The sequence below is a fragment of the Pongo pygmaeus genome, chromosome 9, assembly GCF_028885625.2.
Source record: "Pongo pygmaeus isolate AG05252 chromosome 9, NHGRI_mPonPyg2-v2.0_pri, whole genome shotgun sequence".
Taxonomy (NCBI): Eukaryota; Metazoa; Chordata; class Mammalia; order Primates; family Hominidae; genus Pongo; species Pongo pygmaeus.
Window position 1 is genome coordinate 13,793,890 of NC_072382.2, and position 17,782 is coordinate 13,811,671.

The following is a 17,782-nucleotide window of genomic DNA, read 5'->3' on the forward strand; positions in this document are numbered from 1 at the left end:
TTATATGTTACTTAACACCTAACAACAAACTGTTGTTCCTGCTGTGGAAGTTGACTATTGAATGAGTTAGGTATTGGAGCATCTCACAGGATCCTGTGATAATCTACCCAAGCAGCCTGTGAGAAAAGGAAAAGAAAGGGAAACAGAAAAGGATATAACCTGGAATTAAAGAACAATCTAGCTGGTTTCGGTGGCTCACACCTGTGATCCCAGCACTTTGGGAGACCGAGTCAGGCAGATTGTGTGAGCCCCAGGAGTTCGAGATTAGCCTGGGCAATATGGCAAAACCCCACCTCTACAAAAAGTACAAAAATTAGGTGGGTATGGTGGTGTGTGCCTGTAGTCCCAGCTACTCGGGAGGCTGAGGTGGGAGGATCACCTTAGCCTGGGGAGGTTGAGGTTGCAGTCAGTGAGCCGTGATGGTACCACTGCACTCCAGCCTGGGTGACAGTGAGACCCTGTCTCAAAAAAAGAAAAAAAAGATTATTGCTGATTTCAGTTCTGGGAGGAGGTTCCCAAAAAGTTTAATATTAATACTTAGGCAGTATCTTTTGGAGCAGGAATATGCAAGACAAATTATAGATTTTTCTGATTGTAGGGATGCAATAGATGAAGAATCAAGAACTTCAGAGATTTAGAAACATTTGCTTAGTGTGACCTGGGAATTTGAAACAGAACTGTTCTGAATTAACGGCTGCAGTTGGGAGTTTTCTCAGCAGATGTCTGAGATGTGGGTAGTATCTGGATCCCACGTAGAGTCCATTCTCATTTCTTTCACGTTGCTGACTTTCTTCCAGACCTCTATTGCTGAGTGCTTGACATACCTTGATAATGGTGTTGTGTTTGTCGGGTCTCGCTTGGGTGACTCCCAGCTTGTGAAGGTGAGAAGACACTTGTTTCTGGTTTCTTTTTTGCTGTCCTCACTGTTTCTTCATCAAATTTCTCCTATGTGCCTCTAGGTGCCTCCTAGGTGCCTCTCAGAATCTCTCTATTTTATCCACATCCCTACTATCCAGCTTTCTACTTGGTTAATTTAACATCCTACCCCTGACTAGCTCTTTGTCTTTGTGGTTCATTCAGCAAATTTGCCAGGCAAGGTGCTAGGTGCTGTGGATACATTGATGAGCAAGACCCGGCTCCTACCTTCAAATAGGTCATAGTTTAATGTAATGGACTTCTTCTAGAATATGAAAACTTCGGACCTTCTCTGCAGAAAAATGCATGCAAACATTTTACATTAATTTTCAAACATTCACTACTTCTCTGAAATCCATCCTTGGACTCTAGGTCAGCAATCCTTGGCTGATTAATGGGTCACCTGTGGGACAACCATATTATTTTGTTAACAGTCCCCTTCTGGAATCATCCCTTGGAACACGAGAATGGCAGATCTAGAAACTAGTTATCGAGAGTTTCTTTTTGACAATAACCATCTCTTTTGGGTGGGTCTGTTAGGGTGTTCTAGGACTAACATAACATTGTTCTTTCTTCTTAGCTCAACGTTGACAGTAATGAACAAGGCTCCTATGTAGTGGCCATGGAAACCTTTACCAACTTAGGACCCATTGTGGATATGTGCGTGGTGGACCTGGAGAGGCAGGGGCAGGGGCAGGTAAGGGCCATTCTGAAAGTGGATAGTTGGTATATACCCACTCAAACTGTGTCGTCCTAGCTATGCTTATCTAGAATGGGGAGGGTGCACTGAAAATACTTTTAAGAGCCCCCTTGTGAATCCCAGTGATATAAGGATGATAACTACTGTTTATTGAGTGCCTATCTTGGTCTGCCAGGCACTTTATATACATTATCTCTAATTACACAAGTACCCTAGATAGGGATATTTGGCCATCTCAGAAGTGAGGAAAATTAGAGCTGAGAAAGATTAAGTAACTTTTTCCAAAGTCACCTAACTTAATAAGTGGCGGGTGTATCTAACAGATCCTGTGCTCATTCTAGTAAACTAGGTCCCAGGGATCTAAGCAAGCTTGCTAGGAGCAGTGGTAGAAGCTTTTTGCTTCCTGGACTAGGATGTCCCGTCTGCTCCGTAAATTTGAAAGACTTTGGAAATCAACCTCTGCCAAGTCTGCGTCCTCAAACCTAGCCCCACAATAAAGGTTCTTGGATTTAGGTATACCGTGTTTACTTTCTGGGCATCAGTATGACTGACCCAGTATCTTGAGGAGGTTCTTTAGAAACGTTTTCTCTGCTTGCAGCTGGTCACTTGCTCTGGGGCTTTCAAGGAAGGTTCCTTGCGGATCATCCGGAATGGAATTGGAATCCACGAGCATGCCAGCATTGACTTACCAGGCATCAAAGGTAGCTTTTTTGGTGGACACAGGATGCAGATCTAGGATGCAGATCTTACATGAGGGACTTTGGCCTTGTTACATGTTGTGAAGGCGTTTTGGTGGGAGCCAGAGAAAAGCAGATCAAGTGAAGAGTGAAAGTCGTAACAACAGATCAGAAGCTTAAACATATCTGAAAGTATAAAAGTAAACTTTAAAAAAAAAAAGAAAATACTACTGATCAAAATTGGTAGTGGAGTAGAGGACTAGGGGATTAAAAGATTATAAATTAAAATTAATGTTGTTTATATGAGGCAACTGATAGAATTCATAAAGGAGAGACTGAGAATATTTTATGAAGATATAAGTATAAATGTGGTTTCTAGGTAAAAAATATAAATCTTTCTAAATTCTAGGAGAATTTTAATAAAAAAAAGATCAGAGGCTAGGCGAGGTGGCGTGGCTCATGCCTGTCATTACAGCACTTTGGGAGGCCAAGGTGGAAGGATTGCTTAAGCCCAGAAGTTTGAGACCAGCCTAGGCAATGTAGACCTCATCTCTATAAAAAAAATTAAAAATTAGCCAGGGGTGATGGTGCATGCCTGTGGTTCCAGTTACTTGGTTCTAGCCTAGGTGGAAGATCACTTGAGCCCAGGAGGTTGAGGCTGTAGAGAGCCATGATTGTGCCACTGCACTCTAGTTTGGGTGACGAGACCTTGTCTCACAAAAAAAAAAAAAAAAAAAAAAAAAGAAAGGCTACACAGTGAAAGACATTTACAATGTGTAAGTGTGACCTAAAACAATATGACAGAATTGATATGGAACATAGCTGTCATGTCAGTAAATGTTAATGTCCTGTTTGAGGACAGCATAATCAGATTAAATCATAAAACAAAACCAACCTTAAAGTTGTATATAGGAGGCACATCTTATAAGAGTAATTCTGAAGGCAGGTGCAGTGGTGTGTGCCTGTAGTCCCAGCCACTTGGGAGGCTGAGGCAGGAGGATCGCTTGAGTCCAGGAGTTTGAGACCAGCCTGGGCAACATAGCAGGATTCCATCTCAATTTAAAAAAAGGAGTAATTCGGAATATGAAAAAAAAAGTATGGGAAAAGGTGAATAAAGAAATAGAAGTATGGCCAGGCATGTTGCCTGACACCTGTAATCCCAGCACTTTGGGAGACCGAGGCGGGCGGATCACTTGATTTCAGGAGTTCGAGACCAGCCTGGCCAACATGGTGAAACCCTGTCTCTACTAAAAATACAAAAAATTAGCCAGGCATGGTGTGGGTGCCTGTAATCCCAGCTACTTGGGAGGCCGAGACGGGAGAGGCACTTGAACCTGGGAGGCGGAGGTTGCAGTGAGCTGAGACTGCGCCACTGCACTACAGCCTGGGCCACATAGTGAGACTCCATCTCAAAAAAAAAAAAAAAAAAAAAAGAAATACAAGTATATGAAATTGCAAAGGAAGAGATCATGTAACTACAAACCCAAGATAATCAACTAAAAAACTACTGTGGACAATACAAATTCACTAAGGTAGCAGGATATAAAAGTAATGTACTGAAATTAATAGCTTTCATGTAAACACAGTCAATTAGAAAGCATAGTAGAGGAAAGGGGGCAATTTACCATAACAAGAAAATGATAAAGTACCAAGGAGTACATTTAACAAAATTGTGCAAAACCTATACAAGGAAAACTTAAAGATACTCCTGAAGGAAGAAAAGAACAAGTTGATCAAACGAAAAAGACACACCAAGGACTGCAAATCAGTATTATAAAGCTGTTCTCTCTTTATATTTAATGTACCTGAATATGTATACAATTTTTCCTTGACTTAGACAAGTCCAAATGGAAAAAGGAAGAAGCATGCATAACCAGGAAAACTTTAAAAAGAGCAGTGAGAGGCCGGGTGCGGTGCCTGACGCCTGTAATCCCAGCACTTGGGGAGGCCGAGGCGGGCAGATCACGAGGTCAGGAGATCGAGATCATCCTGGCCAGCATGGTGAAACCCCATCTCTACTAAAATACAAAAAATTAGCCGGGGGTAGTGGCGCATGCCTGTAGTCCCAGCTACTCGGGAGGCTGAGGCAGGGGAATCACTTGAACCCGGGAGGCGGAGGTTGCAGTGAGCCGAGATCATGCCACTGCACTCCAGCCTGGTGACACAGCAAGACTCCATCTCAAAAAAAAAAAAAAAAAGAGCAGTGAGACATGTTAGCCCTACCAGATACTGAAGCATACTGTTAAGCCTCTATAATTAGAAGTGTAGTATTGCTGATGAATAGGCAGAGCCTAATGGGCAGATTCAGAAGTCCAGAAATGACATAATTACATGTGGAAATTCAGTGTATGATAGTGGTGGCTTCTCAGTTCAGTGAGTAAAGTTGGGACTTTTTAAATTTTATTTGTATTCATTTTTTGAGATAGGGTCTCACTCTGTCACCCAGGCTGGAGTACAGTGGCATGATCACGGCTTACTATAGCCTCAATCTCCTGGGCTCAAGCGGTCTTCCCTGTGTCAGCCTCCCAGTAGCTGGGACTCCAACCATGCGCCACCACGCTTGGCTAATTTTGTTTGTGTTTGGTAGAGACAGGGTCTCCCTATGTTGCCCAGGCTGGTCTCAAACTCCTGGGCTCAAGTGGTCCTCCCGCCTTGGCCTTCTAAAGTGCTGTAATGACAGGCATGAGCCACTGAGCCTAGCCTAAAGTTGGGACTTAATAAATGGTGTTTTTGGGATAACTGATAGTCATTTGGGAAAAGACAAGTTTGGGTTCATACTGCCTGCCAAATGTACACTTGGCTAGAATCTAAATGGATGAAAAACTTAATGTAAAAAAATGAAGCCATAACTATGATTCAAAGCACAGAAGCCAAAAAGAAAGATTGATAAATTCAACTATATAAAAATAAAACGCTTCATAGCAAAAGCAAAACAAAACACTATTAGCTAAGCCAGAAGAAATGACAAATCGGATAAAAATATTCTGTAGTTCATCTTATAGACAAAAGGCCCAGTCTTCCTAATTTATAACACATTTATAGAAAGATCACTAAATTTTCTGTCCCCAAACTAGCAAAGGACATGAATGGACAGGCAACAGTCCTGAGAAATGCACATTAACACCAAACAGCAGTACTCTACTAGTTGACCAAAATCCAGAAGTTTGACCACACATTATGTTGATCGGGCTATGAGAAAATAAACATGCTTGTGCATCCTCTATAGAAGGGAATTGGGCAATATCAAAGATAGCAGTTAGCAATTTACTTAGTAGTCCCAGTTCTGAGCCTCTACCTGACCTTCATATGTATAAAGTGACATAAAAATACAAGCTTATTTCTTGTGGCATTGTATGTTATAGCAAAATACTGAATAAATGTAGTGAGAAGGGATTTGTTAATCTGCATAATTTAATAATAATTGTATAGATAAATGATGTACACAATTAAATACTGTGTCCTGATAAGGGCTTCAAGCATATATTGTTAAACGAAAGAACAAGGTGCCAAGTAGTGCATGATAGACTATTTTATATTTGTATTTGTTTGTAATACTCGATTTCCTTCAATTAAAAAAAATTAAGCTTAGTGTTGTGTAGTGGGCCTGTAGTCCTTACTGTTCAGGAGGCTGAGCTGGGAGGATCACTTGAGCCCAGGAGATCGAGGCCAGACTGGAGCAACATAGCAAGATCCTCCCACACCCCATCTCTTTACCAGAAGGCTAAACAAGATGACTTTATTGATTACTTGTTTGGGGGATGGGTTGGAGGGAGGTATGGGGATGAGACTTTTCTGTGTACTTTTAAAAAATAAATTTAGGCTGGGTACAGTTGCTCACACCTTTAATCCCAGTACTTTGGGAGACCGAGCGGGCAGATCACGAGGTCAGGAGATCGAGACCATCCTGGCTAACACGGTGAAACCCTGTCTCTACTAAAAATAGAAGAAATTAGCCGGGCGTGGTGACACGCACCTGTAGTCCCAGCTACTCAGGAGGCCGAGGCAGGAGAATCGCTTGAATCCAGGAGGCAGAGGTTGTAGTGAGCCGAGATCGTGCCACTGCACCCCAGTCTGGGTGACAGAGCAAGACTCCGTCTCAAATAAATAAGTAAATAAATAAATTTAGACTTTGGGTCATGGAAATGTATATAATCCAATTCCAAATTTAAAACAGGCTCAAAACAGCTTTAAAACTGTCTAACTTTTGGCCCGGCGTGGTGGCTCACGCCTGTAATCCCAGCACTTTGGGAGGCCGAGGTGGGTGGATCATGAGGTCAGGAGATCGAGACCGTCCTGGCTAACACGGTGAAACCCCGTCTCTACTAAAAATACAAAAAATTAGCCAGGTGTGGTGGCGGGCACCTGCCTTCCCAGCTACTCGGGAGGCTGAGGCAGGGGAATGGCGTGAATCCGGGAGGCGGAGCTTGCAGTGAGCTGAGATAGCGCCACTGCACTCCAGCCTGGTGACAGAGCGAGACTCCGTCTCAAAAAAACAAACAAACAAACAAAAAAAACAAAACTATTTAACTTTTTAGAGCCTTAAAATCAAGGAGGAGCAGAGAGAGGGGGTTCCAGCTCAGGACTCCAAGTTCCAGCCCTTCCAGTGGTGTCAGGCTGCCCTGTCTATATATATATATATATATATATATATCCTTTTTTTTTTTTTTTTTTTGAGACAGGATCTTGCTGTGTCACCCAGGCTGGAGTGCAATAACATGATCATAGCTGCAGCCTCTTTCTCCTAATCTTAAGCAGTCCCCCCACCTCAGGCTCCCATGTAGCTGGGACTATAGTTTTGTGCCACCACACCTAGCAAGTTCTTTTGTATTTTTAGCAGGGACAAGGTCTCTGCATGTTGCCCAGGCTGGTCTAGAACTCCTGGTCCCAGGCAGTCCTCCTGCCTCTGCCTTCCCAAGTGTTGAGATTACAGGCATGAGCCACTGCCCCTGGCCTGCCCTGTCTGTAGATATGCATGCTAAGTGTTGGTCTGTCCTATGCATCTGAATCCTTGGTCCTTGTTCCAGGATTATGGCCACTGCGGTCTGACCCTAATCGTGAGACTGATGACACTTTGGTCCTCTCTTTTGTGGGCCAGACAAGGTAAGGATGGGTCTAGTGCCATCTGTAGGTGCTGGTGAGAAGGTTGTGAGGTGGGGAAGCTGGTCCCAGGCTGACCCAGGCCCTCCATTCTGCTGCAGAGTTCTCATGTTAAATGGAGAGGAGGTAGAAGAAACCGAACTGATGGGTTTCGTGGATGATCAGCAGACTTTCTTCTGTGGCAACGTGGCTCATCAGCAGCTTATCCAGGTGATAACTGAGAAAGGGGCAGGTGTTACCATGTACTTGAATTGACCTAGAGTGCAGTACAGAGCACCACTGGATTTTAAAACAACCAATTTTTATGGCTCCAAAAATAATGTAAAAATTCTAGGGGAAAAAATTATGGATAATCCACTACTCAGAGATCACAACTCTTAACTTTAGAGTTGCTCCTTTTAGCTTTATTTTTCTTCTGCAAATGTGTGTGTATTTATTTACATTTTCTTTTATAGACTCGGATCGTTATATATATAAACATAAAAATATAGTTTCGGATCCTGTTTTAGCACTAATTATATCTTCCGAGACACTCAAATTTTTTCCCTTTGTTAAAATAGTGATACATCCTTATTTATAAAATTGGAAAATACCAAAATGCACAAAAAAAGAAAAAATCATGATGCTACCATCCAATATGACTCTTGGCAGTCCTTTCCACATATTAATTATAACCGAAGCTTACCCTATTCTGATCCTTACTTTCAATCTATCTGCAATACAGGGGCAGATAGCCTTCTGGCATTTGTTATCCACGAGAGCCTCATTTCTGACACCCTTCCACCCCTCAGCAATTTGTTGAAGTTTGGAGTGACTCTGACATCTTTCAGCTTTTAGCACTCTCTCCTTACCTTCTGAGCTGTTCTTCACTCTGTGGCCAGAGTCCGTCTTGCCTTTGGTGGGTAGGGCACTGGAGTGCCTGAGGATTAATGAACTGTCTCTGTCTTTTTATCCACCTGGTTTTCCTTTTAGCCACCTGGCAGTGGTAGATTGGTAAAACCGGAGGGAAAGTTCTGTCAGTTTGCAGACCAAGTGTGGGACGTGCCCAGATACTGAGTCATTGCTTTGTCAGTGTTATCTAACTATTGGCCTGAAGACTGGCACCAGCTCACCTATCTATTATTAAAGAGCTTTCATCCTTACATATAAACTCAGTTATGCTAGGTAAGATGAATGAATAGAGAACAGTGTCACCAACCTACTTCCTGTTTTATTTCAGTGGTACATTTATACAATATATTTCTATACAATTTTGTAATCTTTACTAAGGAACTTTAAATAATTTAAATGGCTCATACATAGTGAAGAACTTAGATATTTTAGAGGTCTGATTTGGGGGTTGAGAAAAACTGCTAAGACTGGTGGTCACAGCCAGCATGGTGGCTCACGCCTGTAATCCCAGCACTTTGGGAGGCCGAGGCAGGTGGATCATGAGGTCAGGAGTTCAAGATCAGCCTGGCCAACATGGTGAAACCCCGTCTCTACTCAAAATACAAAACTTAGCCAGGCGTGGTGGCATGCGCCTGTAATCGCAGCTACTTGGGAGGCTGAGGCAGGAGAATGGCTTGAACCTGGGAGGCGGAGGTTGTGGTGAGCTGAGATTGCACCACTGCCCTCCAGCCTGGGCAACAGAGAGAGACTCTGTCTCAAAAAAAAAAAAAAAAAGCCAAAAAATTGGTGGTCACAGGGTCTTACTCTATTCATATCTTCCCACAGGATGTGGTTTGTATTACCCAAGTAAGCCTCAATTAGAATGAAATAGGCCTTTTCCCCACCAGCTGTAGGTTTGTAAGCTGTAAGCTACTTTTAAGCTGGCCTCCTTCAGGCATTCATGCAAAAATGACATCTATTGTAATCATTAGCAGGACTTTGGGGAATAAGAAATAGAAGCCTCGTGTAGCTTATTAGTAGGGCTCTATTAGGCCTGCATTTACCACCTTTCCACTCCTGTGTGGACCCTGGCAGATGCTTGGAGACATTTGTTCATCTGCTCTTTATCTAGATCACTTCAGCATCGGTGAGGTTGGTCTCTCAAGAACCTAAAGCTCTGGTCAGTGAATGGAAGGAGCCTCAGGCCAAGAACATCAGTGTGGCCTCCTGCAACAGCAGCCAGGTGGTGGTGGCTGTGGGCAGGGCCCTCTACTATCTGCAGATCCATCCTCAGGAGCTCCGGCAGATCAGGTGTGTGTGTTTTTCTGTCTGCTTGCTTTCCTCCTCTTTTCTCTGGGACTTCTTTGATCCTTGGATTCCTTCCTCTGCCATATTCTTCTTTGTTCAGCCACACAGAGATGGAACATGAAGTGGCTTGCTTGGACATCACCCCATTAGGAGACAGCAATGGACTGTCCCCTCTTTGTGCCATTGGCCTCTGGACGGACATCTCGGCTCGTATCTTGAAGTTGCCCTCTTTTGAACTACTGCACAAGGAGATGCTGGGTGGAGGTATGTGTCATTTAGGGACCTGGGTTGGGACAGAGTCAAAATGTGGAACAAGAACATAATGTCCCCCTTTCTCACAGAGATCATTCCTCGTTCCATCCTGATGACCACCTTTGAGAGTAGCCATTACCTCCTTTGTGCCTTGGGAGATGGAGCACTTTTCTACTTTGGGCTCAACATTGAGACAGGTGAGAGTAGTATTTTGAGTGAGGGACTCTTTCAAAAATAGAGTATTAGAATTACACAGAATTCTTAGTCCCAGGGTTCTGCTTTTGAACTTTCACAGGCCAGCTGTTTGTCCTGTTTTCTTTCTTCCTTTCTCCTGATGTCATTCTCTCTGTAGGTCTGTTGAGCGACCGTAAGAAGGTGACTTTAGGCACCCAGCCCACTGTATTGAGGACTTTTCGTTCTCTTTCTACCACCAACGTCTTTGCTTGTTCTGACCGCCCCACTGTCATCTATAGCAGCAACCACAAATTGGTCTTCTCAAATGTCAACCTCAAGGAAGTGAACTACATGTGTCCCCTCAATTCAGATGGCTATCCTGACAGGTGAGTCTCTTTTTCCTTATTTAATGAGAGCTATTGATTGAGGAGGTCATGATGTTTTCCTTAAACCCTTACCTCAAAGCCTTTTTCCAGTGTCAAAATCATAAGTAACTGAGATGGGAAGTATAGTGCAGAGGTTCTCAAAACTGGCTACCCAATAGAAACACTTGGGAAGTTTTTTAAAACTACAGGATTTTTGGAATCCTCAGTGTGTCTGAGGTTGAGCTCTGGAATCTGTATTTTCAGAAAACTTATCAGGTGATTCAGATGATTGTTTCATAACCCCTAATTTAGAGATCATTTTGTGTCCCTCTAGAGCAGGAATTCTCAAAGGGTGTCCCCAACCAGCAGCTACAGCACTACTTGGGAACTTGTTAGAAATGCAGATTCTCTGGCTGGGCATGGTGGTTCACGCCTGTAATCCCGGCACTTTGGGAGGCCGAGGCGGGAGGATCATTTGAAGTCAGGAGTTTGAGACCAGCCTGGCCAACATGGTGAAACCTTGTCTCTACTAAAAATACAAAAATTAGCCAGGTATGGTGGTGTGTGCCTGTAATCCCAGCTACTTGGGAGGCTGAGGCAGGAGATTCCCTTGAAATTGGAAGGTTGCTGGGTGCGGTGGCTCACGCCTGTAATCCTAGCTCTTTGGGAGGCTGAGGTGGGTGGATCACCGGAGGTCAGGAGCTCGAGACCAGTCTGGCCAACATGGCGAAACCCCATCTCTACTAAAAATGCAAAAGTTAGCCGGGTGTGGTGGCAGGCACCTGTAATCCCAGCTACTCAGGAGGCTGAGGCAGGAGAATTGCTTGAACCCAGGAGGCAGAGTTTTCAGTGAGCCAAGATCCGACCATTGCGCTCCAGCCTGGTGACAAGAGCAAAACTCTGTCTGAAAAAAAAAAAAAAAAGAAACTGGGAGGTGGAGGTTGCAGTGAGCTTAGATTTCACCGCTGCACTCCAGCCTGAATAACAGAGCTGAGACTCTGTCTCAAAAAAAAAGAAGAGAGGAAAGAAAAGAAAATAAAGAAATGCAGATTCTCAGCCCCCACCCTGACTCACAGAATCAGAAACTCTGGGAGGGGGCCCAGCAGACTTTTGACAAGCCCTCCAGCCGACTCTGACACAGGCAGTAGTTTGAAAGTCACATTCCTGGAGCGGTGATTTTTTTAACTGGCTGCACATTATCATTAAATGGAAAGCTGTTAAAAATCTCAGCCTAGGCTTACCCAGACCAATGAAATAAGAGTATCTTGTGGATGGGACCAGGAATCAGAATTGTCTGTCTTTCCAGGTGATGTTTAGCCTGGAGTCAAAACTGGTGTAATCCTGCCTTGTTTTTCTTCCTCTGTGGAGTTGCCTCATAGAATCTTTGCCTTCCTTGAATCTCCTCAGTCTAAACCCAGACCCTTCTTTCCAGCTTGGCACTGGCCAACAATAGCACCCTCACCATTGGCACCATCGATGAGATCCAGAAGCTGCACATTCGCACAGTTCCCCTCTATGAGTCTCCAAGGTGAGGCCCAGGGTGGGATAGTGGGATGTGGGGAGTTGGTGTAGGGTGCTTCTGACTTTCTAAGTGACGCTGTTGTTCTGTACTTGTTCTGCAGGAAGATCTGCTACCAGGAAGTGTCCCAGTGTTTCGGGGTCCTCTCCAGCCGCATTGAAGTCCAAGACACGAGTGGGGGCACAACAGCCTTGAGGCCCAGCGCTAGCACCCAGGTAAGGGCAGTGGACAAAGAAAGATGACCTTAGAGCAGGGGCCAGCAAGCTTTCTGTACAGGCCAGGTAGTGAAGGCTTTCGGCTTTGCAGGCAGTGTGGTCTCAGTTACCACTAACTGTTCAACTTTGCCATCATAGCCTGAAAGCAGCTGTAGGCAACAGGTGAGCATAGCTGGCTTCTATAAAAGTTTATTTATAAAAAACAGTTCCTACTTGGTGGCCTTACAGCATGAATAATTCCTTTTCTGTCACCATCAGTTTGGGTCCTTTGTAGGGCAGAGTGGTCGAATAGAGGAGGAACATGGGGTTTGGAGTCCGACAGAACGGGCTTCCAGGTTTTTTTTTTTTTTTTTTTTTTTTTAAAAGACAGAAACCAGCTTTTCAAAAGTGCCTACTGGGTTTATTTTATTTTATTTTATTTTTTTGAGACGGAGTCTCACCCTGTCGCCCAGGCTGGAGTGCAGTGGCACGATCTCGGCTCACTGCAACCTCTACCTCCCAGGTTCAAGCGATTCTCCTGGCCCAGCCTCCTGAGTAGTTGGGATTACAGGCGTGTGCCACCATGCCCAGCTAATTTTTGTATTTTTAGTAGAGATGGGGTTTCACTGTGTTGGCTAGCCTGGTCTCAAACTCTTGACCTTGTGATCTGCCTGCCTCGGCCTCCCAAAGTGCTGGAATTACAAGCATGAGCCACTGTGCCTGGCCTGGCTTCCAGGTTTATTGCTAGCTGTGGGAAAGCCTAAACTTCAGTTTTCTTATCTGCAGAATGAGGCAGATAACAGTCTGGAGCTACACATACTAGGCTCAGTGGAGATACCAGCTGGTCATTTTCTTCCATGTATTCTCTGCCTTTCATGTTTCCACATATCTGCGATAGGACCTCCCTCCGTAGTCCAGAGTTGAAGTTTTCATGGCTTCTGTTTTTATTTGAAGTGCCCCCCTCCTCTTCCCACTGAGGGTAGTGGAGTCTGTCCCTTTATTAGGTCACCTGAGTTCCTTTTTAGCTGTGCTTGATTGACTTGAAGCATCACTGTTTTGTCTTTAATGACCCTTAGATTTTTACTGTGTTTGGGATTGATGTTTCAGCTACATGCCTCCTCTGAAACATTCTCCTCAGGCTCCTTGAGCTGCCAGCCATCAGAGTTCTTGGCTAGCTGCCAAGAAGGGGTCTGACGGGTCCCTTCACAATGATGTCTCAGCACCTCTTCTGTGTTTGAGAAGGATGATGTGTATTCTCTCTGTTTGCAGGCTCTGTCCAGCAGTGTCAGCTCCAGCAAGCTGTTCTCCAGCAGCACTGCTCCTCATGAGACCTCCTTTGGAGAAGAGGTGGAGGTGCACAACCTACTTATCATTGACCAACACACCTTTGAAGGTGCACATGAGCTCTTTCAATAGTTTTTATCTGTGCCCTCCCTAATCCAGGCTGTTCTGGGCTCTGGTACCTACAAAGCGTGACAGATGTGGCAGACTGTCCTAGGAGGAGCAGAAAGGAGGGGTGGGAACTCTGTGAGATGGCAGTGAGTTTGGAGGGCTGGGCATCCTCTCCTTAGCTTAGGCCGGTGGGGGATGGATAATCGGATGAGACAGGGACAACAGGTGGTATACGCTTTGTCACTGCCTAAGCCACAGGCCTCACAGAAATATGGGGTTGGTTATGTGTGCGTGCAGATATGGGTAACCTGTCATCACGTAGTCATCTCTCTACCCTCTAGTGCTTCATGCCCACCAGTTTCTGCAGAATGAATATGCCCTCAGTCTGGTTTCCTGCAAGCTGGGCAAAGACCCCAACACTTACTTCATTGTGGGCACAGCAATGGTGTATCCTGAAGAGGCAGAGCCCAAGCAGGGTCGCATTGTGGTCTTTCAGTATTCGGATGGTAAGTGGGTGCAGTCTCCAGAGGGATGTGAAATGCTGAGAAAGTCAGCAGGCCATTGTGAAGTTTCAGAGAGCCTCAGTTAAGTAGTAGAAGAAGTTGGGTTCATTGCTGTAAAGAGCTATTCTCTTCTTTATTTGATTGAGTTTTGGAGCACGTGAACAGTACACAGTAAAATTTAGCTTACATTCCTTTCTTTGCTACTCTTTGAAAGGCCAAAAGAACAAAAGGGAGGGGTGGGAGAAGTGAACGATGGGTAAGGGAATCTAGTGACAACAGGTATAAAAATTCAGAATCCTAGGTTTGTTTTCCACTTGATTGCTCAGGCATTTAGGTGCTCTTTCCAGCTTCAGCACTGTGTTTATATTTTAATATCTTTTCTCGTTACGCCTACCCAAGATGGCTCTAAAGACTATCAGCCCGGAAATCTCAGATCGGATAGCTGAAATGGGATTTGGTTTCCATCTTGAGAGAGCGATCTGGAGTTTCAGGGCGGGGGGCAGATCCTAGATACCAACTGGATTTCTCTGCACATTATCTTGGGGCTCATACTTAGGTGGTCATTAACTCCAGTAGATACTGCGTCTGTGTTGTTTTTTTAGATGAGTGGTTTTGGGGGGCAACAATTAGTACCACAGGGGCAACCAGAGGATTCTTTTGATGAGGTAAAGTATGGGCTCATAGAAAGAGACTCAAACATATTTTTTCCGCCCCCAGGAAAACTACAGACTGTGGCTGAAAAGGAAGTGAAAGGGGCCGTGTACTCTATGGTGGAATTTAACGGGAAGCTGTTAGCCAGCATCAATAGCACGGTGAGGCCTGGACCACTTGGTACTTACTTTAGGCTGCCCATCATTGTCTACAGAATGTGTCTCTCTTAGGTTGTCTGGGGCCGCGTGTGTGTCAGATCTGAAGGAGAAGAAAGTAGTGGGTGTGGAGGGGTGTGGAGGATAGAGCTCTGAGTTGAGAATCTGGGAAACTGAGGTTGAACCAGGCATTGGACTAGGTTACGTGAACCCCCATGTGTTTCAGATCCTGAGTGCTGTGGGACTTGAGAAATGAGTGAGACCTATGGTCCCTGCACGTAGGGTGTTCCATGCCAAAAGAAAATGAGCCAAATAAGAATATCCTGAATGCATTCCTGAAAGCTAGTCCTTTGAAGTATTCCACTGCTTCTGCCATGACCCTACCTCCTCCCTTGCTAAAAAGTTTTTTTCTGTCTTTATTGAGGTATAGTTGACAAAAATTTTGTATATCGAAAATGGACAACTTGATGTTTTGGAGTAGGGAGATAGCAGCAAACAAAATGGACAATGAGCTGTCCTTTTGGAGTTTATGAGCAAATAAAGTACATAGTACGTGAAATGTTGAGAAGTAAAAGGGGCGCAGGACTGGAGGAATGCCGGGATGAACGTGGGAAGTGGGGTTTGCTGTTTCGTATCACATGGTCGGGAGGGTCTCGTGGATACACAGTGGCATTTGAGCAGATTCCGAAATGAAGGGAGGTAAGAACCCTACCTGTGCTTGGGGAAGACAAGTGCAAGGTGTGGTAGGTCATAGGTGAGAGTGGGCGGGCCTGGTGTCTGCGGGGACTGAGCTGATGGTCTGGTGAGAGATGAGTCCAATGGACAGCCAGGGGCCAGAACGTGCAGTGCTTGGTAGGCCATGTCAGGGTTTTATTGAGAGTGTGATGGCAACCTCTGGAGGGTTTGAGCAAGGGTTTGAACATGATTGAACTTGTATTTTTAAAAGATCATGTTGCTTCTCTGTAAAGGCTGTAGGGGAGCAGGGGTAGAAGCAGCGGTAGAAGAGGTCAGTTAGGGGAGGCTCTTGTAGTAATCTGGATGCAGTCGGTGGTTGCTGGGACCAGGTGGTGATGGAGGAGAGGAAGAAGAGTAGTCATATTCTGCTTATATTATGAGGGCAGGATTGAAGGACTTTGGTGATAGATTGAAGATGAGATGTGAGAGGCAGAGGAATAAAGGGTCAGGGGTTTTGACTTTGCCATTTACTGATGGGAAAGATAGTGCAGCAGGTTTGGAGTGGAAACCAGAGGTTCTGGATATACTCAGTTTCAGTGGTTATCTAAGTGGGGATGTTCACTAGGTAACAATGAGAGAGGTATGGAATCCAGGGAAGAGGTACACTGGAGATACTAGCATGGCACTTAAAGCTAAAAGTCTGGATGACATCACCTAAGACCACCCATCTACTGAGAACCCATAGAGACAGGATCTGAAGATAGCCCTGGAGCTGTCCAGCATTTCAAAGATGGGGGTGAAGATCCAGCCAAACAAAGGGTGTCTTGTGAAGTAGGAGGAGAACCGAGAGAATAGTGTTCTGGAAGCTATGGAGAAAAAGTATTTGAAGCAGGAGGGAATTGGTAAACTGCAAGTGTTGCCGGCAGGTCAGGTAACATAAAGATTAGTAACATGGAAGTCAGTGGTAAACTTGATTAGAGCTCTTGTTTGAGTGGTGGGGCTAGAAACCTGATTGCAGTTGGCTCAATGGAGAGTAGGAGGAAAGGAAGCTGGTACAGAAAACCCCTCAAGGAGTTTTGCAGTAAAGGAGAGAGTGATGTGGACAGTGAAATTTCAGGATAAGAATTTTCTGTTTTTAATTTTTCAAGCTGGGAAACACTGCTGCATGTTTTCTATGCTGATGGGACTGATGTTAGAAAGAGAGCCGTTGTTCTTGGCCAGGCAAAAGGAGGTGGGATCTCAAACCCAGTGACAGAGAAGGGAACAGACTTGGAAGTTCATGGAAATGCCCTTTTGGCTGTGTCTCTGTTCTCTGTGAAACTGCTGAGAGAGAAGATGGGAAGGAGGTATTGGCAATTTGAGTAGAGTGGAAAAGGGATGAATTCATTGTTTTAGGACCAGAAGAGTGAGGGGAGTAGGAAAATGCATGATTCCTGAGAGGTTTAGGAACCCCCTTTCAGTTAGTAGTCTTGAATTTAAAAGAACAGTCATCCTGTTGGTTGGTTTTCCTTACCTGTAGTGGAAGATGAAAATTTAATCTAAGTCGAGTTTTGTTAGGTGAGCATGAGAAAGGGGAGAGGGGTCAGGGCGTTGGAGTCTGCAAGACAGTTATTATGTGATTATGGTGGTGGACACGAGATTCAGGAAGAGTGCAGTTACTTGTAATGCCAGGCTTTAAGAGGTGGTCATAAGAATGGACAAAGTAAGTGGGAAAGAAGGGGTCAGAAAAGCTAAGAGGTGAGGGTATTAGAAGGACCTTCTCTGTGAATATTATAGTCATCAAGACGTATAGGAGGTTGTGTGGGAGAGAGTGATGGGTGGGGTGGGGATTCAGGTGACTGCTTTAGTGGGTGATGGTGGTTGTGTGGTCTGGTGGTGTGAGCCTTAAAACTGTGGTATTTCAGGGGAGGGAGTGACAAGTCTGAAAGAGCAGACGAGGAGCATGGGAGACTGTGCTACCTCCTGTTCCAGTGCTATGATGGACAGTGGAAGAGAAAACAGACAAGTTAAGAGGGCCACAAGGCCCTTAGGAAAGAGCCATGGATATCAGTTAGAATGAAGTGAAGGGTTTGCCCAGAGAAGAGGCTGTCCATGATTAATGACTGTGTTCCAGAGGGTGCACTGAGTGGGCACAGGGATCAGGAGGGTGGAGGGTGGCATTTGAGGTCAGGTGAGGACATATCTATTCTGTTGCCGGCCAATAGAAATATTACATGAGCGATGTATGTCATTCTGAATTTTCTAGTAGCCACATTAACAAATGCAAAAAGAAGCAGGTGAAATGAATAAGGTATTTTATTTAACTCAATATCTAAAATATTAGCATTTCCACATG

General features: G+C 44.7%; 1 protein-coding gene across 1 annotated transcript in view; it reads left to right on the top strand.

The window, feature by feature from the left end:
- The window catches only part of DDB1 (damage specific DNA binding protein 1), a 33,625-nt gene that overhangs the window by 9,295 nt on the left and 6,548 nt on the right, over nt 1-17,782 (top strand). Inside the window, exons 8-21 of the mRNA XM_054441420.2 lie at nt 798-881; nt 1,496-1,612; nt 2,214-2,316; nt 7,317-7,392; nt 7,491-7,599; nt 9,392-9,570; nt 9,668-9,831; nt 9,909-10,016; nt 10,172-10,379; nt 11,791-11,886; nt 11,981-12,092; nt 13,341-13,464; nt 13,805-13,969; nt 14,684-14,778. Coding sequence (XP_054297395.1) covers nt 798-881; nt 1,496-1,612; nt 2,214-2,316; nt 7,317-7,392; nt 7,491-7,599; nt 9,392-9,570; nt 9,668-9,831; nt 9,909-10,016; nt 10,172-10,379; nt 11,791-11,886; nt 11,981-12,092; nt 13,341-13,464; nt 13,805-13,969; nt 14,684-14,778 — 1,740 coding nt within the window. The remainder of the gene's footprint in view (nt 1-797; nt 882-1,495; nt 1,613-2,213; nt 2,317-7,316; nt 7,393-7,490; nt 7,600-9,391; nt 9,571-9,667; nt 9,832-9,908; nt 10,017-10,171; nt 10,380-11,790; nt 11,887-11,980; nt 12,093-13,340; nt 13,465-13,804; nt 13,970-14,683; nt 14,779-17,782) is intronic.